The sequence below is a fragment of the Arvicola amphibius genome, chromosome 1 (assembly GCF_903992535.2).
Source record: "Arvicola amphibius chromosome 1, mArvAmp1.2, whole genome shotgun sequence".
Taxonomy (NCBI): domain Eukaryota; kingdom Metazoa; phylum Chordata; class Mammalia; order Rodentia; family Cricetidae; genus Arvicola; species Arvicola amphibius.
This window is the reverse complement of record NC_052047.1, coordinates 68892811-68920116: the sequence shown is the minus strand read 5'-3', so window position 1 is coordinate 68920116 and position 27306 is coordinate 68892811. Positions and strand designations below refer to the sequence as shown.

The window sequence follows — 27306 nt, the reverse complement described above, 5'->3', positions numbered from 1 at the left end:
GCGAGGCCCCGGCTGGGAGCCCGACGAGGGAGCTGGCGGCATGGCCCGGCGGCCCGGGGCGCGGGGGCGCTAGGTCCCGGGCGGGTGCCCCGTACCTTGCCGCTGCCACCGCGCGCCGCACCGCGCGCCCGGCCCGCTCCGGCCGCCCCCGGGGCCACCGGCGGCCCATGAGCCCCGGCCTCAAAGTTTGCGGCGGGCGGGCGGGCGCGGAGCCTCCAAGATGCCGTTCCACCCGGTGACGGCGGCGTTGATGTACCGGGGCATCTACACCGTGCCCAACCTGCTGTCGGAGCAGCGACCGGTGGATATTCCTGAGGACGAGCTGGAGGGTGAGTGCCCCGCCGGGACCCCCGCCACGAGCTCTCCTACCTGTGCGCCCAGGTGCCGCGCTGGCTGGCCGGGGGGCGCCGGGGACCCTGCTGCGCGACTCGGATGAACGACTGCGCGGGAGGCGGGACGGCCTGGCTGCCCCGGGCTCCGCGGTAGGGGTTGCCGCGGCGCGGGGACAAGCGCGGCCCCTGCCCGCGTGGCCCCCGGCGCTGCGGAAACTTGCGGGGCCCCGCAGCGGGATCATTGGGCCGCGTGGCCCGCGGTGACGGTGCGGCAAGGCGGCGGGGGCTGAAGCTGGAGGTCCGAGCTGTGTCCCCCGCGCCCGCCGCCTGAGCGCCCGCATCCTGATCCCTTCTACGGCGCCCGCCCGTGGCTCTGCGCTCCTATTGACATTCCGCTCGTGTCGCGTTCAGAATCCAATCCGCTCTGGCAGCGGGAGAAGGGGAGAGGGCGACTGCCCCGCTCTTGCCGGATGCCGGGGCTGCCCTCATCCCCTTCTGCAGCCCTGCGAGGGACCCCCCACCCGTGCGCTGCCAAAGCGGCCGGGAGGCGGTGGCGACAACAAGTGGCCGGATTGGGAGGCTCAGTCGCGATAGCGAAGCCTGGAAGGGAAAGGCAGAGGCCGGAACCCTATCCTCCCCCTACCCTAGTCCTTGTGCCTTTCGGGAATAGGGACCGCAGGCTGTTGGCTATTGAAGATCAGCGCAGCAGGCAGGGGCTGGGATTCCCGGACTGAGTGTCCTGGGGCGCAGTGAGACCCCTGGGGCCTTCCTAGCTCCTTCTCTGCTGAGATTGGGGGCGGGGGTATGCTCAAGATTCCCCTCCCCCAGGCCTCTTGAGGACCCATATGGAGTGGAGTCGGGGACTCTGAACTGAAGGGAGTCTTGGTCCCTTAGGATGTTTGTCGGCTGCTGGGGGAGGGGCTGATATTACCCAGAGAATGGGCCAGTCTCCTATCGCTGGAGTCGAGGGGTCTCAGCTCTGGGGTCTCATCTGAGCCCATAGGAATGTGTTGGAGGGACCAACACAGAAAGGACAATAGGAGCCCAGGGGGAGCCTTTTATAAAGTCTTTCCTTGGCCCTGGCCTGGCCTGGGGCAAATTTTGGACGAGTAGACTATGGCGAGAAAGAGAAAGCAACTCCCATGCTCACTGCACCACAGGCACCAGACATCGCTTCTCACAGCCAGCCGCACTCAGGGACAGGAACAGCCATAGAGGGGGGTCTCGGCCTCAACACAGGCGGGACAGATGGAAGGATGCTGTCCCTGACCTGACCTTAGCATTCATCCTGTGAAACCCAGGTCCTTTCCTGTCTGGACCAAAGCAGAGCCTCCTTCTGGTCGAGGGAAAGGGGGAGGTGATAGGGTCTGCAGGGGGCACATGGCACAGGCCAGTTTTCCTTTACTTTATCGTCTCTTATTCTGGGCCACGCAGAAGCCTTCCTCCTCATGCCTGGGACAGAGGCAACATGTCTTCCCAGACCCCAGGCAGGTTTGGCCTCATTCCCTCCTTTGCTTCCAGCATCCCAACCATGACCCTGGCTCCACAGTTCCAGGTCTCACTGGGTCCCTCCACTCCTGATCCCCTGGTCCTAGAGTGCACACTCAGGGACAGGGATAAATCGAGAGAGACTGGCATGCAGGAGCGAGTAGGGCAACGGTGGGCACTGCAAGGGTAAGGAGGCCCAAGATCCATCTGAGCCATCCCGCGGACATGCTGGCAGAAGCCCAGCCACGTTAGTCACCGTCCTACCAAACACACACCCTGCTTCTCTTCGATCCCCTTCAGAGCTAGCGGAGGGACCCTGATGCAGGGGGCACCTGAAGGACAGGGTCATCCCTGTGGCTGGCAGGTGGAGGGAACAGAGCCAGCAGACGCCTGTAGGAATCTGCACATGAAGGCAGGGAGTTCTCCCTGGTTCTTCTTGGCTGCTGAAAGCCTGAAGGCCCTGTCCAGGCCCTGGGCTCCTTGCAGCAGGCTTGTATGCCACCGCTGAGTGCGGAGTGGCTGTCCTTCCTCCAGATGCTACCTTTGCCCTCTCAGCCTGTCCAGGACACACTAGCATTCCTGTCCCAGGGCAGTTGGGGTGAGAGACCCAGGCCCATTGCTGGGTTTGTGAGGAAGCCACATGGACCAGATAGGGTAGTCAGTGGCCTGGAATGAAATACTGCAGACACCTCGTGCCTGCCTGCTGCAGAAATCCAGGGGGGTGGTCAGTCTGTGTGGGTGGGGGATCAGGATCAGGAAGGGAGGAGGGGGATGTGGGGGTGAAATGAGAACAGCCAGGCAGCACTGAGTTCGAGTCTCCACACTCTTGGCTCATGGGGTGAACTTGGACGATCGTTTTGCCTATGAATCCTGGTTTCCGCGTCTATAAAAGCGTGTCAGCGTTGTCATTTCCAGGATGGATGGCGTGGGAGTACTCAGCACAGGGCCTGGCGGTGGGGGCTGAGGACCCAAATGTAACAGCAGAAGAGACTGAGGAAGAACACTCTATGAGCCTGGAGAGTGTAGGGTGGCAGCAAGGGGCATGGGGATTGGCCAAGAAGGCAAGTTAGGGGCCGGACTGGGGACCCTTGGTCCTGGGTAGCTGTTCATGGCTAATTGGCAGGGGGAGGAAGGGGCTAGCAGAGTTAACTTGGAGGTCCACCTAGCCCCTGTAAGAGAGGCAAGTGTACTTCTCCTGAATACCCTACCATGGCTGGAACAAACCCTCCTTTCTGAATGTATCCAGGCAGGGACCTCCAGGAACACCGAGACAGACTTCAAGGTCCAGCATTCAAGGGTAGGAATGGAAATGCCCGGCCCGGAAGATGGGAGAGGCAAATGGCCATACAGCTAGGTTCCGAGGTGCACACGACTGTGGAGCCTGTGTTGAGGGTGGCCAATTGGGGGCACTAATGTAGGTCCACATACACCCCCCCTTTCTGCCTTTGCTTCCTTAAGCTAAGCTCAGCAGCCACCTCTGCACAGGCCAAAAATTCAGGGCGGATGAAGCATTGGGGCGCAGGGCCAATGCCGCGGACAATGGCAGCCACCACACGAGATGACTACTGCCCCTTCCAGTGTCCTCTGTCTATCCAGACAAACTCTCTGGCAGAACGCTGGCTTCCTTTTGGGTCTGCTCGAGACTCGGCCCCTGTACAGCTCCACAGGTTGGGGAGGGTCTGGGAATGTCAGGCTAGAAACTGCAAGTAGGGACAATATCAGCCTGGAAACCTAGAGGCCCTGCCAGCCATTCCCAGGCCAGACAGCCCTATGCCAAGATGGAGTACAATGAGTTTTGTCTGGCCACACAGGGCAGGGAAGGAACAAGGCTTTCGGGGAATGCACCTAGCAATATGTCCATGACATACAGTGACAGGCACCCTGAAGCCCACCCCCTTAGGGAACCCTTAGCAGAGGCCAGCCCCCAGCCATGGGACAAGAACCTCACCCGAGACTCAGAGGGAGATAAGTGCCTTGCCCCCGTCTTGGCTGCTGAGGAGGGGGGAGCTGGAATTCACACCCAGGCCTTGGGTTTTGGTCCCAGCCAGCACGCAGGCCAGCCTCGCATCCCAGGTCCACCCAGGCCTCCTTTCTCTTCCCACACTGCCATCTGGGATGGTCTGATTGACAATGGCTTCCTCAAAGTCAGGCTTGGCCAAACGCTTGCATCTACGATTTTTCTTGTTCCATCATTGATTGCAGAGAGTTCCACTGTACAGGTAAACAGTGACGATGGGCCAGAGCTGGGATCCACCGGGGTCTGTGACCGCAGACTGCTTCTCTGACTGCGCTGGGCCTCTGTCAGCAGATGGAGGTGAACCGGGCTGGGTCGGCACTCTGAAACATTAGTGTGAGCTAGGTGTGCTGGGAGGGTGGGGGTTGGGAGAGGCACAGATGGAGAGCGGCCGGCTATGAGTTTACCCAGTAGCCTTGGGAGGTCAGCCCTGCCTGAGCCATGATGTCTTTGGTACCCACGCGGCTGTCTCAGAGCCCGTCCCCTGAGCATATATCCCGAGAGTCACTTGCTCATTATTGTCCCTCCTGTCTGGTGCGTTTTCCTCGCGGGCCTCAGAAAAGGGCATCAAGGCAGCCCTGCAACCGGGGAGTCACCTTGAACCCTGCTCAGACATCAGCTCGCAGCAGAGGGTGGCTTTCGCAGCAGCCCCCACCGTATCTAGGACTTTCCCATCCTTCCTTGAGCTCCCTAATTGACTTCATTTTCCAAGGGGTACAATTTCTGACTGTGCCGTTCCCCAAACCAACCCGTGGCTGCTTCTCTCACCTCCAGCTTTATTTCTCTCCTCTGTGGGTGGCCCACAGACCTTGTACGAGGTGTGCAAACCTCTGCTTGAGCCTTTCTCTGAGGGCTCTAGGAGACCGGGCCGACATCGGCCATTCCGTCCCTTCATTATCCAGCAGGTCCCTGCTCCAGGGAATGGGGACACTGTCGCAGAACAATCCATTTTAGGGAAAGAGAAGATGCGTGGAGGGGTGGGCAACTAGAGCAAAGGCCAGGCCAGCCGGGACTCCTGGCTACACCTGAGTTAGAGATCAGGAACAGTGACGCTGCAGACAAAGCAGCAGCAGGTTTAGAGCGGTCTCCCCAGGCTTGAGGGGCCCCCTGGGGACTGTGCCCATGACACCAGTCCAGAAAGGTGACAACATGATTAGAAATGAGATGGGCAGGGGGAGGAAGAAGGGAAGCACACTATCCAGACACTATCCGCGGCAGTCCTGGCTCTGCGGCAGCCATGACTGCTGCCAGGCCATCTCTGGTCACAGGGGCATGTTACCTCCCTCAGGGCCCAGGAGAATGTTGGTGGTACTGGGCCTAGAGCTGCCAGGGTCCAGAGTTTTCAGTACCCCCTGGGTCTGGCTCAGATCTGCCAGCTCAGCTCAGCTCAGCTCAGCTACTTTCCTGGCCCTAGTATGGAAACCAGTTCCCAAGCCTTGCCTGATGTTGTGTGTTGGGGGGATAATGTTTACCTCAGCCTACCTGTGGGACTCTGACCTCCAGTTCTCATACATGAGTCCACATGGAAGAGCCAGGTGAGGACCAGGACCTGGGTGGGGTCAAGCCACCTTTCTGTGGGCCATGACGTCTGCTCTGTGGCAGGGCCACACTGCTGGCCCGCACTCCTCGTTTCCCTCAGGCCTGTGAACATGTAACTAGCAGCACAGTGTAGGAGCCTTGAATTCCCACCGAGTTAGGCTGGCACCCTGGCCTCAATAGAGAGCATGGAGCATGTCTTTATACATACACACACACACACACACACACACACACACACACACACCTTGACTGCCTGCTGAGTCAGGGGAACAACTTAGGCAAAGGGGCCAGGAGGCTGCCAAATGAACAAGAGGCCCACGGGGAGCTGGAGCTAAGACTTAAGTCTGTTCCTCTAGGGCAATGTTCTTTAGGACCCTGCCGAGTGTGATAATCAAGGCAGAAGCAGACAGACAGGTGGGGCAAAGGTGAAAGGTTAGGGCCCTTCAAGTACCCCCCTCCCCCCGCTTCTGCCTGAGTGCTGCACCCATTTGCTGTGGGTAAGACTAAGGCTGGTCTGAGTGCATGTGTTGAGTTGCCTGGCCCCCAGGTCCTAGTCAAGTGGATTGTTCCTCCCAGAATCCCTCAGGTCCTCGGGCCTCAGTTTTTCCTACTATACCATGCAGAGTATGAAGCTCAGAGATCATGCCTGGGCCTGGTGGGGATCAGCTATTGTATCTATTTTCATCTAAACCAGGAGGCCTGTGAATTTTAGCCATCACTTAGTAGCTTGAGTCACGTGGCCATCCCGCCGTGAGCTAATGCTGCCTGATGGCAAGAATCTGGCGTTCTCCCTGTGCCCACCACACGGTGTAGTCCTGAGCACACCAGGAAGGCTGTCAGACCCACGGGTGGCCACTGTCTCAGGCCGGGTACATTTTCGTCTCCTCTGCCTCGCCTGCCCAGAGCCTCCAGATCACAGCCCAGGAGTGACCTGAACACCCTATGACAGAGTTCTAGGTTCTGAGTGGGGCTCAGATCCCAGGGACCTGGGAAAGGGGACACTGGGGTCAGGCCGAGGTTTCAGCCTTCTGTTCCTCCACAGAGATCCGCGAGGCCTTCAAGGTGTTCGACCGTGATGGCAATGGCTTCATCTCTAAGCAGGAGCTGGGGACAGCCATGCGCTCCTTGGGTTACATGCCCAACGAGGTGGAGCTGGAGGTCATCATCCAGCGGCTGGACATGGATGGTGAGATGCCTTGCCTCCATTTCCTTCCTACCATCACCTAGGCCCCAGCGCCTGAACCATGGGGGCTGAGGTGGCCCTGGCCTCTTACCTCTAGCACTTCTCAGCCTAGAAAGTGAGGGGACAGGAGTGACAGCCACACACGGGATCTAAGACTGCCCCTTCCACTCTGGTATGAGGAGGATTTTAAGGTTGGAAAAGGGGTAAAATAACTCTCAGCTTCCATCACCCAAACAAATGGTAGCTGTATTTGCCACCTGCTATTTTTATTAAAGAAAACTCCTAAGAATGATTAGCAATACCAAGTCCCCTCTGCTTCATCCCACCTGTTGCCTCCTCGCCCCTTCCTCTCCCTCCAGAGCAGGCACTAGTCTGGGCAGCCAGCTTCATGCTGAGCCTTACTCCCATCTGAATGGCAGGCAGAGAGTGATGATCGCTGTGCTGGGAGTCATGGAGTTCTGAGTGTTCTAGGGGAGTTCACACATCTGGGGACCATCTGCTGCCCCCCCCCCCCCAGCCACCAGTAGAGCCCATCACCAGCTCAAAGCCTGGCATGTTAGGCATCCCTGAAACTGACTGGAGGCTCAGGGAAGGGGTTGAGGTCCCATGCAGGTCAAGACTCCATTTCATGCCTGGTCATGCTCTAGGTGATGGCCAAGTGGACTTCGAGGAGTTTGTAACACTCCTGGGACCCAAGCTTTCCACCTCGGGGATCCCGGAGAAGTTCCACGGTACTGACTTTGACACTGTCTTCTGGAAGGTATGCCCTGGCTGCCGGGACTCTGCTGTGTGACTGTGGAGGTGCTGAGGGATGGCCACTGTCCACTGGATGTCCTGCTTCCTGAAGGCCTGGGCTCCTTGAGGCAATGGACCAGGTGGTCCTGGTCTTACGGGATCTGGAGGCCTGTCTTTGGGCTTGTGTTCCTACCAGGTGCTGGGTGGGGAATGTGGCAGGGTAGTGGTCAGAGCGCTTGTCCCTTTTGCCACCCAAGTGTGACATGCAGAAGCTGACCGTGGACGAGCTGAAGCGACTCCTCTATGACACCTTCTGCGAGCACCTGTCCATGAAGGACATAGAGAACATCATCATGACAGAGGAGGAGAGCCACCTGGGCACCACCGAGGAGTGTCCTGTGGACGTGGAAAGTGAGTGGCCTGCCTCGGGACCTCGTGGGCGGGTTCCAACGCTTGAGCAGGGGACACACCAGGGGTCTGCATGGGGCCTCCTTGTCCCCAGCCTTGTGTCCTTGTTTGCCCCAAGTCCACGTGCCGAAGTGCAGACCTGACTCCATCCCTTTGCTGTCCCCTTCTGTCTTCCCCCGGTGTTCCTGGTGGGCGGCTGCAGCCTGTTCCAACCAGCAGATCCGCCAGACGTGTGTGCGCAAGAGCCTGATCTGCGCCTTCGCCATCGCCTTCATCATCAGTGTCATGCTCATCGCAGCCAACCAGGTGCTGCGCAGTGGCATGAAATAGGCGCTGCACGGGTGCCCGCCTGGCACACTCCACACCCACTGCTGCCTGCAGCCTCTCCCCTCAGCTTACTCTTTGGGCCACCACCCACAGGCACTTTGAGCCTGGACACTGACCACCCCAATCTCACCCCATAGGCCTTGCATGGAGCCATGGCCCAGCTGTGGAGGACCTGGTGGTGGCTGAGGACAGCACTAGCCCCTATACCCTGCCTGTGCCCCTCCCTGGCCTGTATGTAGCATTAACTTCCCACCACCTGGGAGCTCCTGGGAAAGGAGGGGCTTTACAGGAGTCCCTAGGATCCAGTTTATGCTGTGATCTTTTAGGCAGGCGAGAAACTCATGTCCAGAGCTGTGGGTGGGGTGGAGGTGGGCACAAGGCTGGGGCTCCTGGGTCCCTTCCTCTGATCCTCCTTAGACTCAAAGCCGGTCCTCCCATCCACCTTCTGGGGCCTGTGTCTGTCCATTTCACAGGTGAGGAGCCTGAGGCTTTGGGTGGGGGGGGGCTAAGATCTGGCTTCAGATTCTTCTTCCACATGGCTTTTCAGGAAAGGCAAATGCTCATGCAAGATGGGGCATCAGAGGTAGCTCTCAGGCCCACAAATTGCCAAGCCTTCCACCAAAGTCTTAGAGACCAAGGTCAAGTTGTCTCCCAGCACAGAACCTAGAAACCCAGCTGAGGAGAGCAGAGCCGCTGTAGCCCACACGACTTCCCCATTGGCCAGGGTGCAACCTGAAGGACCTGACTCCCCTGAGATCTGGCATATGCCAACAGTCCAGGGCCTGCCCTTCTGGGACCCCACTTCTCTGTACTCCCAAGGCCGGAGATCCAGCTCTCAGCTCTCATACTCGCTCCACGTGTGCCATCCCATTTCCTGGCACTGGTGCAGCCTGGGCAGACGCAGGGCCGAGACAGTTGGCAGAGTCCTTGGGCTTCTTTCCCTAGCCTGGGGCCACAGCCACACTGGCATGCTCTGTGCCCAGCCTGGCTGAGCCTCTACTGATCCCTAAGCAAGAAGGGCTGTATGCAGAGGACATCCTGGAGGGGTTTTGTCTCATTCCAGCCTGCCTGTCCTCTGACGGAGGCAGGAGGACAGAGTCAAGAACATGAGTGCCAGCAAGAACATGGAGGACAGACTTTCTTTATCAACATTCGGATGCTTCTCGCCCATCTTCTCAAGATATGTCCTGAGGGATGGTGGGTGGATGAGGAGGCCAAGCTCACAGTCTCAGAGGCTCTAGGGGGAGCAGTGGGAAGGCAGCCCCGCTTCACAGGTTGAGCAAATGTCTTTACTGTGACTGGTGACCAGAAGCCAGGCAGGGAGGGGGGAAGAGCTCAGCCCCACTGGACTCTGGGCTGTAGGGACCATCCTCCAGGAGGGGGTGCCCGCAGGGAGGGCGGCAGCTCCTGCACTGGTGGCCAGCCCACAGGGTATTGGAAGACAGTGGTTCTGATGGGTTCCGCCCTAGAGAGAAGAAAAACAGTCAGAGTGGGGCACCTCCCGGAGCCACCTTGCTCTCCCACCTCCCACCGGCTGTGGGAACGGTGGCCTCCTGCATGGCCCTTCTGGAAGCAGACGCTCAGAGCCAGCGACCTCTTCTCATGACTGAGTCCCAAGACGGGGCTCCAGGAAGAGACTGAATGACAGGAATGGTTTTGGGCAACATGGAAGTCCTCTTAGTGTCCACCTGTGGGGACCAGTTAAACATATATGCACGCCAACAGCAGAGAATGCTAGCAGCCTGTGTAAAAATCAAGGCCTATATGCACTGATGAGGAAAGATATACTATGTAAGGAGAAAAAGCTTATAAAATAATGTATATAGCATGATACTATTTTTGTTTAAAAATATATAACATATATAAATGCATAAAAAACAACCCTGGAGTCACAGAAAATGTTAACAGTGGTTCTATCTGAGTGGTGTAGTTATGGATGGGGGCGGTTTGTTTTAACCTTTTTAAACTTCTCAAAACTTTTACTAGCACATAAGCCTTTGAAACTAGAAAAAAAAATCTATTTTTTTTTTAAAAGCCTTACCTCTTATGCCACTCACTCTCCTTATTATTCACCTCCCTAAAGTCAGAGCCCATCTGAAGTGACCCTTAGGGAGGACCCCTGGGGGCAACCTGTAGTATCCAGGTCTAGAGCAGCATGCAGGCAGCCTGCCCCTGTCCCCTACCCAGACCCTGCAGACCTAGGCCCACCTGCCTGATGTCTCAGGGTGGAGACAGTGGTAGGGATGGCGTCTATGCCCCAGTCTGGCACCAGGAGGTCACCCAGTGACACAGTCACAGCAGACTAAGCTCTCATGAGAGACACGGTCTAGAGAAATCCCGAATCCTCATGCAAACCCCTTTATTCAGGTAAGGCAGTGAAGGGGTCAGCCACATGAGCGAAGTTTTACAAGCACATAAGCCCTTAAAGCAAGTGATGGGAGGGGGAGTGGTTCACACTGTCCCCTAACCCTTCAGTTTCCTCTGCCTCAACTCTCAGGAAAGGAGAGGTCCTGGCAGCTCCTGACCACCTTAGGTGCCCAGCAACCAGCTCTCTGCAGGAAGAAGAACCTGAGCCTCCAGTGAGGTGTCAGGACAACACAGGACCAAGGTGGTTATGGGGACCGCCTCAGGGTTTGCTTGGCCATGCCCATCCAGTCTGTAGGGCCAGACCCACAGCAGTAGTGCCTAGAGTGGAGGTCTTGCTGAGAACCCCAGTGCAGCTTCCAGAACTCCCACTGGGAGGACAGGGACACCCCTGCTCAGTGACTTGCTGCTGGCTGAAAGTGCAGGAAGCAGAAAGCAGCCCTGACATGACTGACGGGGCTGGGGTTTAGAAGCACCACCAACCACAGTAAAAATGGTGTAGGAGAGAACTCCACAATTGCTGAAGGGAGTATCCCAGAGAGCAGCCAACCTGGGGATTCCTGTGGGACCAAAGTAATGGTGGGGTTCCCCCAGGGAGGGGTGGTCCTGGGGGGATTTCTGCCCCTAAGCCTCAGACCTTCCCTTTAAAGTGGCTCATCCAGTGCTGTGCCTGCTCTGAGGCCCCCAACAGGGCATCATTCACGGACACTCATGGACACTGACACCCTGCCCGGACCCTGCCTCAGAGCCCACTCCTGCAGAGCACAGGGGTCACGGGTATGCAGTGCTCTTCATGGCCCGCTAACTGTACAAGGGCAGCAGCAGGAGCCTGGCATGCCCCCAGCTCTGGTCCTTATCAAAAGGAAAGAGTCTTACAGGGGTGAATGTACAGGACAGAGCGCTGGCCCAGAGAGGGGTGCACGTGGGAGATTAAGAAGGATAAAAGCTCAATCACAAGAGCCAACAATAGGAAGCGTGGACAGCACTGCCTGGCGGGCCAGGGATTAGTCTGCGTGTCCGTCCGAGGTCTGAGGCCAGTTGCTCCCTTCTGCGGCTGCTATCTGCTCTTGGCTAGTCCCTCGGGGTCAGGACTGAGGAAATGAGCAGACACCAACAGTCTATCCCATTAAAGAGAGCCCACAGGTCTGGGTGGTGCTGAGTGAGTCAGGTGGCATCTGTGCCCCAGGGAAGAGAGCATACATCCTGAAAGGAGGAGGCCCTACAAGGGGCCCTTGGTGATGCCATTTAGGCTGAGGCCCCTGATCCCCAACATGTGTCCTAATAGTCATCATTTCTACCAAAGCTTGCAGGCTGAGCAGGGTTTTGCCAAGAGAAGAGGTGAGGAGGGAGCACCCATGACCCAAGCGAGGTTAAGAGATGGGTAGGTGCTGTCCCCAGGCCCCGTCCCTTTGAGTCTGGGTCCCAAGAAGATACCTCAACCTCAATGGACATCGCAGGGTCTCAGACGGGGTAGCCTGGGTACAAGGTACCTGTCAAAACTGGCGGGGCTGCGAGAGCTGCAGAGGACAGTCAGGGGCTACGGGAACACTGCTCTCACAGGCTCCTCTCAGGGAAGTGAGGCAGAACAGGGAAACCCACAGTGAGTCCAGAGATGCAGAGGCAGAACCGAATGCTGGGGACATATGTCAGAGTAAGCCATCACCTCTCTCCTGTCAACTCCTTTCGAGGCTGCATCAGTGACTCTGCTCAGGAAAAAAGCCCTCTTGCCTGGTGCCCTCGGGTGAGTGGTTGGGTGGAGAGAGACAACAGGCAGCTATAGAGAAAAGCAATTCCCCGGAAGTGGCCAGAAGGAGACTGGCCCAGGAATCAGGATTCGAACTTCTACGAACCTAGGATGGCAACTTCCCCACCAAGTCGTTGCCATTCAAACCCACACCTGAAGTGGTGGTCCTTGGACAGTCCCGAACACCGTAACAGAGGAGCCAGGGCTACGCAGCAGGAAGACTGTGCTAGGCTCTGAGTGCCTGAGACCATGTACAGGACACACCGAAAGCACCAAACCCAGCCATCGTGTGGTCGCCACCTCTAGTGGCAACTTGGGCTACTTGTTTATCCTCAGTTCCCATATCATCCCCTGCTCCTGTATCCACTCTGGGCATGTCTGTCTGTCTGTACTCAGGCAGGGACTTTGGCATGCTGTCTCTACTTGCTTGCCACTAATTCAAGTTCAGAGACAGGGTCTTCCTGAACCCTTCTCAGCGCCCCAATGTGCCCAGGCTGTCATTCACTCACACGGAAGGGGACTGCTAAGGCAGAACAGTGGAGTAAGCAGCTGCTACATCACAGTTACCAAGTAGAAAGCTCAGAGAAACACTTATGGTGGGCTCAGAATGAGCACCCTGTGGGTTTCTGACCATGAACCCTTGGACACTGTTGAAAGAGCCTAGATCCCTTCGAATGAGTCCAGAAGAAAGGGGTGTCATATCTGTTTAAGTTGTATCTGTACTATATGTTTTTAAAATGGGGTACAGACACAGGGTACAGGTTTAAGCTGAAAATAAGATGGGGCTGCAGAAGATGTTCAACAGTTAAGAGCATTGGCTGCTCTCGCAGGACCCAGGTTTGATCTCCAGCACAACCATCTAAACTCCAGCTCCCGGGATCCAACGCCCTCTTCTGGCCTCCACAGGCAATGCACACACATGGTACGCAGACAAGTATGCAGGCAAAATATCCATACATATAAAAAAAAATTAAACCACTTTTTTTGAGGGGGGTAAAACACAAATGTGATTGGGGGGGGGCTTTCTGAGACAAGTTTCTCTGTGTAACAGTCCTAGCTGTCCTGGAACTTGCCCTGTAGACGAGGCTGGCCTTGAACTCATAGAGGTCTGCCTGCCTCTCCTCCAGAGTACTAGAATAAAGTGAGGGCCACCACCCTGCACAAAGGTGATTTTAAAATGCCACAGCAGGGCTGGAGAACAGCTCAGCAGGTGAAGGTGATGCCACCAAGTCTGCAGACCTGAACCCACATGGTGGCGAGAACTGCCTCCTAAGAGTTGTCCTGACTCCTTTCTGCATGCCGTGGCATGTGTGTGTGCACATGCACACCACCTCCTCCCAAATAAATGTTAAAACTACAACTACAACAACAACAACAACAAAACCAGTTTTAAACACAATACTAACCTTCAGCCTTCCCCCATGGCAGAGCCTGGAGGGACGTTTTCACCCACAGAATGTTTGACAGACATTGTAACATAGCCAAGCCACTGTCCCTTGAGGCCACAGCATAGATACATAGGGTCTAAAAATCAGAGGCCATCTGTACAAAGTCCCACCTAGCTCTCAAACCAGCCTTATCCCTTCCTCCTCCTCTACCTCTAACACCTGGAGGGGCCTGTGGCCTTGGCCTTGCCTTTGGCTGTAGATCTCCTGCCCCACTGCAGTGCATCTGTCTGCTGTGGTGAAGTGTGGACTGCACTGACTCTCCAGAGAGGAGCACAGGGCCACTCTACCAGTGCCTGGCTCAGCCAGTACCTGTGTAAGAAGGGAGAGACTTCCACTTCAGAGCATCCTGAGGTCTCAGGGATGCAGTAGGACAATGACCCTGTTGTCATGCCCTTGCTCTGCTTCTTCTAGTGTCTGTGAGCTTCAGCTTCCCCTTCTACAGGGCCCTACAGGGGACAGTGAGCCCCAGGGACATAGGGAGCTTAGCTGCCACAGGTAGGCCCTGACATTTTGCCATGCCAAGTGTGGAGCCACTAGCCTCTCCTTCAGCCATATGGGGTGAGCTATTAAAAGAAGGGACAAAGGACCAGGCAATTCTCCAATGCAACTCCCTCTAGCTGGGGTTTGAGAACCCAAGACCTCCCAGTGGGGCCCCACCTCCAGGAAGGTCTGTAGTGTGGGTTCATGGTCAGGTTGGCTCAGGACACTTCCATGAAAAAGGAGGAGGGATAACCCTGGGGCCTGTACCTGATACTCGGGGCTGAGCTCAGCCTCTTGGCTCTCTTCTCCAGCCAGTCCTCCAGGTGACCCTCAGGAAGCTCAGCAGTCTCCAGTGGCCACTCTCTGGCCCGCCTCTCCTCTGTTGGGGACAGAACAACAAAGGGTAAGGGCACACCCCCACTGGCCTGAATCTCACTCTTGCATAAAGCAGCGGATCTTGGGCAAGCCCTGGGTTGGCATACTGGTCTGTCAGGGGAAGTGAGCCAGTAGGTCAGGAGCAGGGCCACAGGTCCATCTCCTTCTTCCCACTAGCTGCCCAGCTCCTCTGTCCAAGTGACTCAGTGGTTTAAGCTTTGCTCTGCTCTGTCAAACAGAGACATGACTGCTGTCTCCAAGCCTTGGGGAGCTAGAAGCAGGACAATGAACACAGGCCTGAATTCTCAAGGTGTCTAAATCCGGGATGCAGGAGGCCCTGTGGACTGCAGAATGGGGCTGAATCGCAGCTCACACCTGCCAAGTCTTTGATCCCAGGCAAGGGAATAAGCCTTGGTTCTCCAATGAATGGAAAGAACTCACACAAACTGGTGTGAGTGAGGCTAGGGAGTGAGGCTCTCACTAGTGTGGGACGGGGCCTTGAGCTAGGAAAGATCCACTCGTGGATCCACACTCGCTCAGGACCAGGCTCTGCACTGACTGACTACACAGGTGTCATCCCACTCATCTTCACAACCATTATTGTCTCCAAAGTTTCAGGGGAGGCGACAGAACCAGTGCCATTCAACTGCCAGCTGCCCCAGGCCTCATCTTATCTTTCTTTCCACTAAACATGGCCTCCTGCTCAGGCTCTGTGGCCTGTGTTCCTTCCACTGTGAGCCAACCATTCCCTGAGAGTACATGTTCAGTGTGGCTGGCCTCATGCGGCCTCACTTCCTCCCTGGGAAAGCTCCTGGAAACCCTGTAGGTGCCAGACTGCAGGTCCTTCTGCCTGAATGCTGGCTCATTTTCTCCACCTGTTCAGTAAGGTGCTACAGGGGATGGTGACATTCCAGGATCTGTAATGGGAACGAGCAGCGGAATCCAAAGGCAGACACGCCAGCTTTCATGGAAGCCACAATCACCAGGCTGTAGGAACCTGAGCACAAGAAAAGTGGCTTATTGTAGGGGCGGGGTGGGGGGCAGGTCTCATGTATATTCTGGCTTGAACTAGCTATGTAGTTCAAGTTCAGAAGGACAACCTTAAAGTCTTGATCCTGTCTCCACCTTCCAAGTCTGAGACTACAGGTGTGTCACCAGTCTAGTAGGGAAGTGTTCTCTGCAGACTTCTGTCATCTGCTGGTGCTGAGTGGGGACTTGTGTTTCCTGACTGCGGAGGGAGGAAGCAGCAGAGGTAGAGAAGGAGGGCATTTGGAGGGAGGGCACATCCAGGAACAACAGAGACTAGCAGGTGAGCTGGAGTGCATGCCCTCAGGGTTCTGGGAAGAAGTCACCGGGCTTCATTCCCAAGGAACACAGCTGTGCTCTTGACGTCCACCCAATGGAGCAGCTCAGGGACTCTCCATGAGCCTGGGCAATCCGAGGCTTATTCACACATAACATGCCAGAAGGGAAAGACGGGTGGCACAGAACAGTTTCCCGCTGTTAGAACCTCTCCCGTCTCCACCCCCAATTCTGCTTCACCCCACGTACCGTCCACCTGGATGCTCAGCTCCTGCAGGTCTCGCTCTGACATGTGGGAAAACCTGCAGTTGGAGCCAAAGTCACACTGGCCTGCAATGGGAAGACATCACTCTGAGTTTGAGGGGCAGAGAGCAGCAGCCCCAGCCTGGAACAGAAAGCCAGACTCTCTGGTCCTGCTCACACTCAGTGGCCTGAGGGGCCAGCCTGGCCCATCACGCCCCACTCCTGATGCTTTGCAAGGAGTACCTGTGAGTATCCCCCAAAGCCTGTCAGTGTTAGGCCACACAGCCTGAGCAGGCCATCCTCACCAGTCCAGGCCATGGGGCTCAATGAGCGCCACGTGGACTCCTAAGAGGCTCACTGCACGCGCTGCGGCCCCACCTGCTGCTCTGCCTGCTCATTTAGCTTGTATAAGCACTGGGCTGCTCCTCAGAGAACTTGGGGGCAGCTTTGCCAAGCAGAAGTCAATGTTTGGACGGCTTTCCTATTATTAATCAAGGAATCTGAATTATGGCTTTCAAAATTATAGATCAGTGGCATCCTCGGCGAGAGCAATCTACCAGCAGTACACGCATGTCAAGGTGAGTCTGTGGAGGACCCTGACCTGCAGGCCTGCTGGCCACTTGTCAGGTGGCACTGTCTCCTGAGACAGCTTCCCTGCTCTCACAGCAGTGCCGTGCCTGCGCTATGTGAATCCTGTGGTTTTCAGCTTTGCTTTGATTGCCAGGAAGCTCAGGGCTAAACCCTTAGCAGAGCACAATAGGCCTAAGAATGGATATGGAAACTAGGTATTCCTGGATTGTCTGACTTCCTATCCTTAGCTGTCTTTGCATCCCTTACTTGCTGATCTCTCTCTCTCCTCTCTCTCTCTCTCTCTCTCTCTCCTCTCTCTCTCTCTCTCTCTCTCTCTCTCTCTCTCTCTCTCTCTCTCTCTCTCTCTCCCTCTCTCCCTCTCTCTGTGTGTGTGCACGCGCGCGCACAATTTTTTTCTAAACGTAGGGCTTTCTACACAGCCTTGGCCGGCTTGCCTTCACTGCCCAAGCACTAGCATGCTGGGCAGGTACACCACACCCAGCTCTATACTCACTTTTATGAGCTGAGCACTAAGTACTCAAAGGAACACCTAGCACCTGAGCTTCTGACCCTGAACTTGGGATTGCTAGACCCACCCTGTCTCTGCCTCTCCCAGCTGGGAAGGGGGATGCAGGAGATCAGGCTTCCTGGCTAACCTAACCAGCTGGTCTATGACCTCAGTGGTGTTCCCTGGCTCACTTTCCCTAGAGCTTCTTATTCTAAGTAAGTCAATAAAACCACAGCCTACATCTGAAGGTCTTTAGGTGAGAACAAGTTCCTGGAGATGCTTTAACTACAAAGTGGCTCGGGATGGTGGCAAGGACTTGAGGAGACACTACTGGGTGCCATGCAGGCCAGATAAGATGCTGCTTGTCTGTAAGGACCGGAGCTGAACACTAACCTGTCAGCAGGAATTTCCTGCAAGGCCTCTTGTTCTGTTCATCCAGCAAGATGGCAGCTGCATCTGGAAGAGAAGTCTGGATTCAGATGACTCCACCAACCGAGATGGAAACTCCAGGGCCTGGCATCAGTGGCATATAGTCATGAGAAGAGAAGAGAGCTCTCCACCCGTGGAGGGGGGTAAGCTAGGGTGGGCCACAGTGGGTAGAGATGGTGGATAAAGGGATTCAAACTGAGGTGACCTCCACTCCTCACACCCCTCAGGACTAGCTACAGCCAGGAGGCAGTCTGAGGTAGAGGTGCTCCAGTCTGCCAATGGGTTTAGATGGGGTCGGGGCCTCTGTGTACTATCTTCCTAAGCCCCTGCAGTTCTGGGAGTGCAGTCACAGACCACACACAGATGTTCTGCTCCGTGGCAGGCCACATGTCCAACGATGATCTCCTGCCTAGTGATATCATGGTTGTTCCAGTCTGTGATGTTCACACAACAGTGTGTCCTGTTATCCAGTGGCATGTTATTATTTCAACATGAAAAACTACCCAGAAAGTCCTGATGCACAGGACTGTCGCCTTCTAACCCTGCCAGGGCCAGGGAAAGCTTCCAGAGCAAGAATGTAGTTCCTAGTCTTTTCATTTTCCTGGCTCCAGTGGTGGGTACTTGGCCACACTAGCCACTACCCTGTACAAGACTTCCGAGTGATCATTCTAGGTGTTCATTTTAGCTCTGGTTTCCCATTTCTCCTCTCTTTATGCTCACCATACAGTTTTGAATTTGTGTGCTTCTCAGCAGGAAAGGTACCACTCAAGAACCCGTGAGTGGAGGAGGCACGGAGGTGAGCACCTACAGCCCTCACTACTTGGAAGGTGACACAGGAGGACAGTGCAAGTGTGAGAGTTCAAGGCCAGCTTAGGCCTTGTAGCCAGATACTGTTTCAAAGCAAACAGGAAATCTGAGTAAGGTAGAGAAGGTGACCCCGAGCTCAGAGGTTCTTCTTAGCATGCTAGACAAGAGGAGGAGGACTGGACGTTCACCCACACCTTTCCAGAGGCCATGGCTCTTGAGTCTGGAAGGCCTGAGCTCGAGCCCCAGCTGTATGTGGCCACAGGAAGCTGTTGTCTTTCCAGGGTTGTTCTTCCCCACGTAATGAGAAGAAAAGTTCCCACTTGGCAGGGCTGTTGTGAAAGCTTCACAGAACAACAGATGGGGAGCCCTTGAGAAGTGGGTCGCAATCCTGCTGGTGCTTCAGTCACAGGATCTGGGCAGCACTTGAGAGCACTGCCAAGCGGCCTTTCTCCGTGTGAACAGCTCCATCCTGCAGGGGCAGGGGCTGAGCCTGAGACGGGGCGTGTGGTCAGGAAGTGGCAGCACCGAGCCTGTGCTGTGGTGTGAGTCTAGAGCTGTGCTTTTTCAGTGTGGCCTGGTAAGTGGACAGCGCCGAGGGGATGCTTCCTTGCAGAGCAGCAGTGGCTGGCAGGGCCAGTAGTCCTCTGGGACTGGAGTTGGCTGTCAGAGAATTCATTCCAGCACGAGGCTCCTAGGCTGGAGAACCAGTCAGCTGTCAGATCCAGGATCCTTCTAGGCCTGGGGCTAGTTGTAGAGCCGAGCCTGGATCCCAGACAAGGAGCCCTGAGTGAGTGGCCAAGTGTGGGAGAATTCCACACTACCTAGCCTCTGGCTGGTGTCGCTCCAGCCCACTCACTTCAGAAGCATGGGGCTGCTACGGACAATCAATCCACTCCTCTCAGGGTCTCTGTAGTTCAGACAGGTCTTGAATTTATGATCCTCCTGCTTCATCCTCCTTGTGTGGCTAGAATTATAAGCCTGCATCACCAAGGGTGATTCTCAGGTTCCGCCTGTATTTTTCCTCTTTGGGCAAGATCTCATTAAATAGCCCTGGCTGGCCTTGAACTCACTGTATTGCCCTGGCCATCTCAAACTCTTCATCCTCCTACCTCAGTTCCTGAGTGCTAGGATTATAGGTATGCACTTTTTCCAGGATCTGCTTTAATTTCTCCAAGAGGGAGAGTCATAATTGCTAAAAATTCCTCAGTGCCCCTGAAGGATGCCAGACTGAGAAACTGTAGCCCAGGCTCTGCTCAGAGAGGCCCTGCTTCCCTGCATGACATGTAATGCTCTTTGTGACCTGAAGTATCAATCCTTCAAGCTTCACGGTCCCAAATACCCAGCTGCCCCTGGTGCCCCATGCTTGTTTGCTCAGTTTAGCCCTTCATCTCTCAAACACTCACTAAGCATATCCTTCCTGTGTACCAGGCACTGTTGCCAGGCTGAGTATTTGGTTACAGAGCAAACGAGACCCCGTCCTTCCTCCCTCCTACAGCTGCTCTCGTCTACACAAAACATCAATGCAGTAAGTGTTGACACCTGGTCACCAGATGACCTTCCTGGCCCTGGGGACGGGATGCATTCCTGACGGTTTGCTCTTCTGACTTGAGTTCTCAGATTCGGGGCTGTCCTGATGGGGGAGGACACAGGAAGGGCATGTCCACAGAAAGGGATACGCAGGGAAGTGGTCGGGAGAGAAAGGGCCAGCAGAACATTAGAAGTCAGAACAAGCCTGGGACTTTGCTCAAAACACCTTGTGTAAGTGGCTTCAGGGCCCTTGATGCAGGGCTCAGGAAGTAACAGTACTTGAGCCCAGTCTGACGATTTGAGTTCCATACCTAGAACCCATAGGTAGAAAAAAACTGATTCTCATATGTAATCCTCCTGGACTTTCATTCACATGTGAGCCCCCCCCCTCTCTCTTCAGGACACAACACACAAACACACACACCAAGTTAAATAAATGTTAATAAGTAAACTGTGCAAAAAGGAGGGGCCCCTGCTTGAATCCACCCTTTGACTCTCCAAAGGCTTGGCCGGTGAGCTAAATTTCTTGCTAAGTACTCACTGATCAAATCTGATGAATAAATGAGGGCCTGAGGCACCCCCCCCCCCGTCCTTTCCCGGGGACACAGACATCCATTTCCTATCTTACTGCACCCTCTCTCACTACTGATATGTCTTGTTTGTACGTACAATGAGGTTAGGGTCCCGTTGTCAGTGACCGACAGGCAGCTAGTCTTCATGGCTTAGGCTTGTCCTGACCACAGCCTGTGGGACACCAGCTGCTGAGGGCTCATGGACTCGTCTGGAGGACAAAGCAGGGCTGAGCGAAGCTCCAGGTGACACACACAGTGCCTCCCAGGGTGGGCAGAGTTGCTGGTGTGGGGGGGAAGCTAAGGGGAAGCTGCTTTCAGGCAGACTCCTGAGGAACTAGAAAGCTCATGTGCCAACTCAGCCATCACGACTAGATCCCCAGGGACTTTGTATTAAAGTTCTCACCAATAAATGAGGACTCTGGGCCACCAGCCTTCCTCCGAGAACTGTTCAAAGGATGCAGCTGAAGATGAGGAGTGGCGGTGGTGGTGGGAGGCAGGGGCAGGCAGATCACAAAGCCAGCCTGGGCTACATAGTGAGTTCCAGACAACCAGGCTACACAGTGAGTCTCTGTCTTTAAACAAACAACCCCTCACCCTGCAACCTGCATCTGGAGATGGTATCAGGGGATCAATGTTTTGTTTTGATTGAGATGAGGTCTTGTAGTATATGCAGGTTGGTTTGGTGACTCATGCCTGTGAAGGCTGAGGCAGGAGAATTGCTGCAAGGTCAAGGCCAGCCTGGGCTACATAGTGAGTTCCAGGTTCTAGGTCACCTTGTGCTACAGTAAAATCTTGTTTAAAAAATAAAGCAAGGGGCTGGAGAGATGTCTCAGTGGTTAAGAGCACTGGCTGCTCTTCCAGAGGACCAGGGTTCAGTTCCCGGCACCCACATGGCAGCTCGCTGCTGTCTACAACTCCAGTTCCAAGAGACTCGACACTCTTATACAGACAGACATGCAGGCAAAACACCAATGCACATAAAAGTAAATTTAAAAATCTAAAAAACATAAAACTGCTGCCCTCAAGATAGTCTCACTTCGGGTTCCCAAGGAATGGCACCAAGTTACATCTTTTCCTTAAAGGTTCCTAGGTAATCTTAACGCACAGTCAGTGCTGCGAGCCACTACTGTACAGAGTTACTCAGAGAAAGAAATGGCTTCTCTTCTCATGTCTTCTTGGCTGCTAAGACTAAGTTTTTAGATTCCCAAATCTGGGCTCTATAATGCACCAATACTACCTCATCTCAGTCCAGGGACTCCTGGTCCACTGTCACCCCAATGCCAATCTCCTTACCTCTCAGCTGGCTCAGCACAGCTGCTACCCATCTCTCTACTCTGTTTCTGCCTTACTGCCTTTGCAATGCTGGGAATCAAATACACAGTCTTCTGCATGCTAGGCAAACAATCCGCCTGCGTTATTGCCTCAGCCCTTGGCTTTGTTGTTTTGACACAGGGCCTGGCTAGCCTAGAACTCACTATGTGGACCAGGCTGGCCTTGCTCAAACTCCTAGAGATTCACCTACCTCTGCCTCCAGAGTGCTTGAAATAAAGGTGTTATTTATTGTGTTATACCCACAAGCTGTCCTCTGACCTCCACATACATTCACACTGGCAAATGCGCACACGCACACACACATCCCACATGCAATTAAAAAAAGAGCAGAAGAAGACCCAGGTTCAATTTATAGCACCTACATGGTGGTTCACGACCACCCGAAACTCCATTGCAGGGCATCTGATACCTTCTTCTGACCTCCTGTACCTACATATGTGCAGGCAAATACTAACATATATACAATAAAAATAAATGTTTAACAAAAGAGGCCATTTGCAGTCTATCCCTAAAGAGGTCCAGTCACTGAGCTGTGAGCACACCCACCTCGGAACATGTCGTACCACACCTTCTTGGCCTTGAGGTGCTGCAGCCCGTTTAGGTGCTTGCTTCAGGTTGTGGAGGTTTCCTGGAAGGAGCGGTCCAAGTAATCACAGAAGTATCGCTTCCCCATGGCCACTCCCACCAATGCTAGGGCCCTGCAGAGCCAACAAAGCACTTGGTAAGATGTTGAAGAGCAGACCCGGTGCGCTCACTGAGCACTGCAGTGGTGGCCCCAGGCTCTGCTTCCTGTGGCATTTCCCAGACGACAGTTAGGGGTGGCCGACCTCAGTCCAGAGGGGCTTACACTTCCTCGCTCTACAGTCTCTAACACTGGCTGAGCTACAACTTCTTTATTTTTATTTTATTTATCTATTTTGGTTTTTTCAAGACAGGGTCCTCTCTGAAAAAAAAACCACCCTGGCCTTGTCCCAGAACTCACTTCTGTAGGACCAGGCTGGCCTCGAACTCATAGAGATCCCACCTGCCCCTGCCTCCCAAGACGGCTGGGATTAAAGGCGTGTGCCACCACACCTGGCTGGAGATGTATCTTTTAAGCTTCTAGGTAGTCTCTAACCAGTGGACAGGCTGGAAGACATCACCTTAAGCCCTCTGGTTCCTAGCCTCTGTCCTGGCCGGACCCCGACCTCACTGTGTTCTCTCTGTTTAGGCATCCTCTCTGCTCCTCACACATCAGGCATGTGGTCGCCTTCCTGCGTCTTGTACTTGCTGTGTCCTGACCTGGAGGTGCCCCTCAAGATAACTTGCTCACTCAGTCCTTTGATCTCTGCTCAAATGCCATGACCCTGGACCTGAACACACAGTGGCCTCTTTAGCCCTCACCACTCTCTGCTTTCCTTTTCCGCATAGCATTTACCTCCTTTAAAGCAATAATTAGTTGTTATGTCACTGTCTTTCTCTTCCAGCAAGAATGTAAACCCATGAAAGCAAGTCTATTCTGCTGTCTCTTAGGTGCCCTAGCACCTAAATGATACTTGAACAGAGCAGGTAGGCAATCAAGCATTTGCAGAATAAATCAATGAATCACCACATTCCCTTTGGGACAACTGGGGTTCAGAGGGAGGAAGTAATTTGCCTAATGTCATACAGCTGGGAAGCAAAAGCAAATACAGGTCCCCTGAAAATTCTGTTGCCCCCCCCCCCCCTAAGCTAGCTCAGTGCTCAGGGAAGCCAGTGAGCTCCACAGCAGGTGCTAGCAGCTTCCTAAGGAGACCACTGCAGCTTGGGAGAGCTCCCCAGCCGGCCCCAGACGGAAACGAGAGCACTGCAGTTCTGAAGGCCCTTCGGCAACCGTTCCCATGCCAGGAGTCTGCAGCCAAGGTGGACAATGATTTTTGTCAGCTCACGGCCAAGTCCTGCATCTTGCAGCCCACTGGGAGTTTTCAAGAAAGCCTGCAAAGACCAAGTCAGAGCACCCCTCCATGACAAAAGAGGCTACTGAGGCCCAGAGAAGATGGAAATGACTTCCCGGGGTTACAAGGTACTGCCTGAAGCGGTAGTCAAGCCTCAGACTGCCATGCACCTGGCAAACTAGGCTGACTCTGGGAACTCAATCCACAGAGCAACAGATGGGGGAACACACCTCAGGAAGAAGGGACTGGGAGAGGAGAGACACAGTTGCCCTGGATGGTTCAGCACCAAGCAGGCTGATGGAGAAAGTTACTCCTTGCTGCAGACAGGGATGGCAGCCATAAGTCAGGGCTGTAATGGGATCAGGAACAGCTAGTCATTCCAAATGAAAACGTATAAAACCTCTCTTCTCCCATTACTTCCAAGAAACTGCATCCCAGACACGAGGACTTGATCTATTAAATTTGGCAGCTCTAATGCACCCCATCTTGCCAATAAACTTATAGGAATTGGATTGAAATTGTAAGAGATGAACGCTTAATGGCCGAGTGCTTAACCAAGCCATTCACGGAGCTTGAAGCTCCAAGGAGCTGCTGGCTGTGGAGAGTAATGGGAAAAGGAGGGGCGGAGAAAGTTATCCCCCTGGGAGACTGACATGAACAGGAGCAGTGGCTCTGTAACAGACAGAAGGGGACAAAACCACAGAGCAGAGAAGCCAGCCATGTGACCTTGTGCAAGTCACTGTCCCTTCTTGATACCTACAGTGTACTGTGTGAATATGAGGCAGAGGATCTGAGTGGCAGCGACACAAATTTACATATTAAGGCTAGGCTATAGTTCAGCAGCAAGGCACTTGCTCAGCACTCATGTGCAATGGGCTCAGTCTCCAGCACCACAAATAAAATGGCTATGAAGAGAAACTTCATGTTCAGCATCAAGCAAGTGCTCAGGAAACATTGGAGCTGCGGATCTGAGCATGTCATACACTGGCTGGGAGCTTTGCATGCATTGTCCCACAAAGCCTCACACGACCTGCAACGGATGCCCATGAGACTTCAGGATAAGGGCACTGAGACCCCAAGAAACGAAGTCGCACACGCAAGGTCACATTACTAGAAGGCAGCTGAGCTGGGCTTAGCACCCAGGTGGGCTGTCCACACTACTAAGCACTTCAGTCTCCAACAGATCGTACTGATGCTTCACTTTTCACCCCCAGTACCATGCTGGCCCCTTTGAAGCCCAAAATGTATGTATTGAAACCTACTTAGGAATGAGAGAGAAGGCTGAGGCTCAGAGAGGTACTATGGGGTTCTCTGACCATAGAACAGGTTTCAGAACAGGGAGCCTCTATTCACACCATTGCAAACACCACCCGCTAGGAAATCAAGGCCACACGCCTCTCTGACTGCCTGCTCAGCCACACCAGAAACCAAACAAGCCTCAGAGGGGCTGTATTTTTTTTTTTTTTTAAGATAGAGTTTCTCAGTAGCTAGCTATGGATCCAGTCCTGGAACTTGCTCTGTAGACAGTCTGACCTTGAACTCACAGAGATCCACCTGCCTCTGCCTCCTGAGTGCTGGGATTAAAGGTGTGAGCTACCACCGCCCGGCTTGGGGGACTGCTTCTAACTTTGGTCTGAACAGTCATTTGATTCTCACTGTTCCTTATGAAAGCAAGGATGTTAGAGTGGCCATGGATGGCGGTGACCATCAGAGCATTTGTGTCTTCACTGAACACAGCACCAGGCCCACCGAGGTCCTCAGGAAACCCTAGCTATCAGCATTTAGCTTACTGATGGCTGTTAGTACAGGGCTGCTGAAACTGGATGCCAGTGTTCAAGTGAGCCCTGGAAATAAACAATTTACACTGCAGATAAGACAAGTGAGTCTAAGAGAGGACCACAGAGCTTCCAAAGTCCACAGCACTAAAGGCAGAGGAGGGACTGGACCCTCTGCACCACAGGCCAGACTGGTTCCCACACTGCATGATGGCTCCCTAGCCTCCACTGCCCAGGGACAACAGAAGAGGCTCAAAGCTTTTTACCTCTCCCCAGGCTTGTCCCCATAGCCAGGTGCTCAAAGGAAGCCATGCCTTGGCAAGAGCTGGCCTTAGCAAGGTGACCTCTCCAAACAAGACATTCTAGGCACCTGATCCAGCTGTCTCCCACTAAGGGCTAGGGCACATATTTAGGGACAGCCTACGGAACCTGCTAGCCAGGTACAGCATCTTGCCACACTGTAAACAGAATCATTCATGCCACAGCCAGGCATCCTGGCACAAAGCACACCCTGTGCCGCTGTGCTCCTTGACCCTGAGTTGGCAGAAGGGAGACAGCTGGAGTGTCTATGCACTGGGCCCAGACAGCAGCGTGGGGTGCTGACTAAGCTGACCTTCTCCACCATGATTCATGCTCATCTTCAGCAGTGTGAGCCAGGCCCTGTCCGGAACAGAGTGATCCAGCCCCCACACCCCACCAAGAACACAGGTGGTACCATCAACCCACTCCCAGGAACCAGGTCCATGGCTATAACACTATCTGCTGGCTCCCCAAAGCTTCACCAGATGCCAGGACTGGTTATTCATGGCCAGAGAACAATGCTTAAGCTAGTGAGACTTAGGTCTTCTGGGACCACACAGCAGATTCTAATCCCAATGCCCTCTGCACAGTGACTTCATGTACTGCGTGTGCCCAAAGCTGTAAACCAGGTGTCACAGCTCACAGCACACTGGCTCTGCAGCATCCACAGGGATGGGTTCCAGGACCCTCATGGATATCACCTTCCCCAGCTCATCCTTTCTATAATATGTCACAGAATTTCCATCTAACCCACACAGCCTCTTGTCTATTTTACGTCATCTCGAGTATTTATAATATCCAGTATATGCAAATGTTATGGAATCAGTTGTTTTCTTGTATTGTATAGGGAATAATGACAAGAAATAAATCTATACATATTCAGTGCTTTGTTTCTGTTTTGAGACATGGTTTATCTGTGTAGCCCTGGTTGCCCTGGAATATACTCTGTATATTCTGTAGACCAGGTTAACCTCTATTTCAGAGACCTGCCTGCCTCTGCCTCCTGAGTGCCGAGATTAAGTCTGCACTACCACTCTGCCACCCTTTGAAAACTGCAGTCAAACAATGCCTCAGGACCCTGATAGCCCACTTCGCATGAAGACTTATTCTCTTGTGGGCCTCCTTCCCCTTCCAGAACACAGGCCCAAGGGCAAAGAACTCTGTCTAGCCCACCAATTGCCAGGAGCACACTGCCTGCAGAATAAATGAGTGGTTTGCAGAGCCAAGCCCTCCCTCTACCTTGCTGGATGCCATTTCCTCCCAGGCCCTTTTTGGAAAAGTCAAGCAGGCAGGCCTCTCGCACAGGATACCTGACTCTTGCAGAGCTGTTCTGCTGTGTAGCTGCCCATGGAACTTACCCTGTCCTGGCTGTCTCACTGCAGGCTCAGTGAGTACCCTCGACCATAGAGGTACAAAAGGGAAGAAAAGAGATGAGGAGGGTAAGGGAAAACAGCTCCAGATTTGATTCACACATGCTGGTATCTCACTTTCATTCTTTTCTTTAAAAAAAAAAATATTTATTTATTTATTATGTATACAATATTCTGTCTGTGTGTATGTCTGCAGGCCAGAAGAGGGCACCAGATCCCAT

General features: G+C 54.2%; 2 protein-coding genes across 2 annotated transcripts; one reads left to right on the top strand and one right to left on the bottom strand.

Moving 5' to 3' along the window:
- Window positions 1–220: 220 nt before the first annotated feature.
- Window positions 221–8029, top strand: Cabp7 (calcium binding protein 7). The gene is made up of 5 exons (XM_038332402.1): window positions 221–329; window positions 6416–6559; window positions 7204–7316; window positions 7549–7702; window positions 7902–8029. Exons 1-5 carry the CDS (start codon window positions 221–223, stop codon window positions 8027–8029), a joined length of 648 nt encoding a protein of 215 aa, XP_038188330.1.
- Window positions 8030–9151: 1122 nt separating this feature from the next.
- On the bottom strand, window positions 9152–22400 carry Zmat5 (zinc finger matrin-type 5). The gene is given in 5 exon segments (XM_038332414.1): window positions 9152–9491; window positions 14330–14441; window positions 15989–16069; window positions 17454–17516; window positions 22274–22400. Coding segments are annotated over 5 exon segments (513 nt in total). The 3' UTR covers window positions 9152–9361.
- Window positions 22401–27306: the final 4906 nt, after the last annotated feature.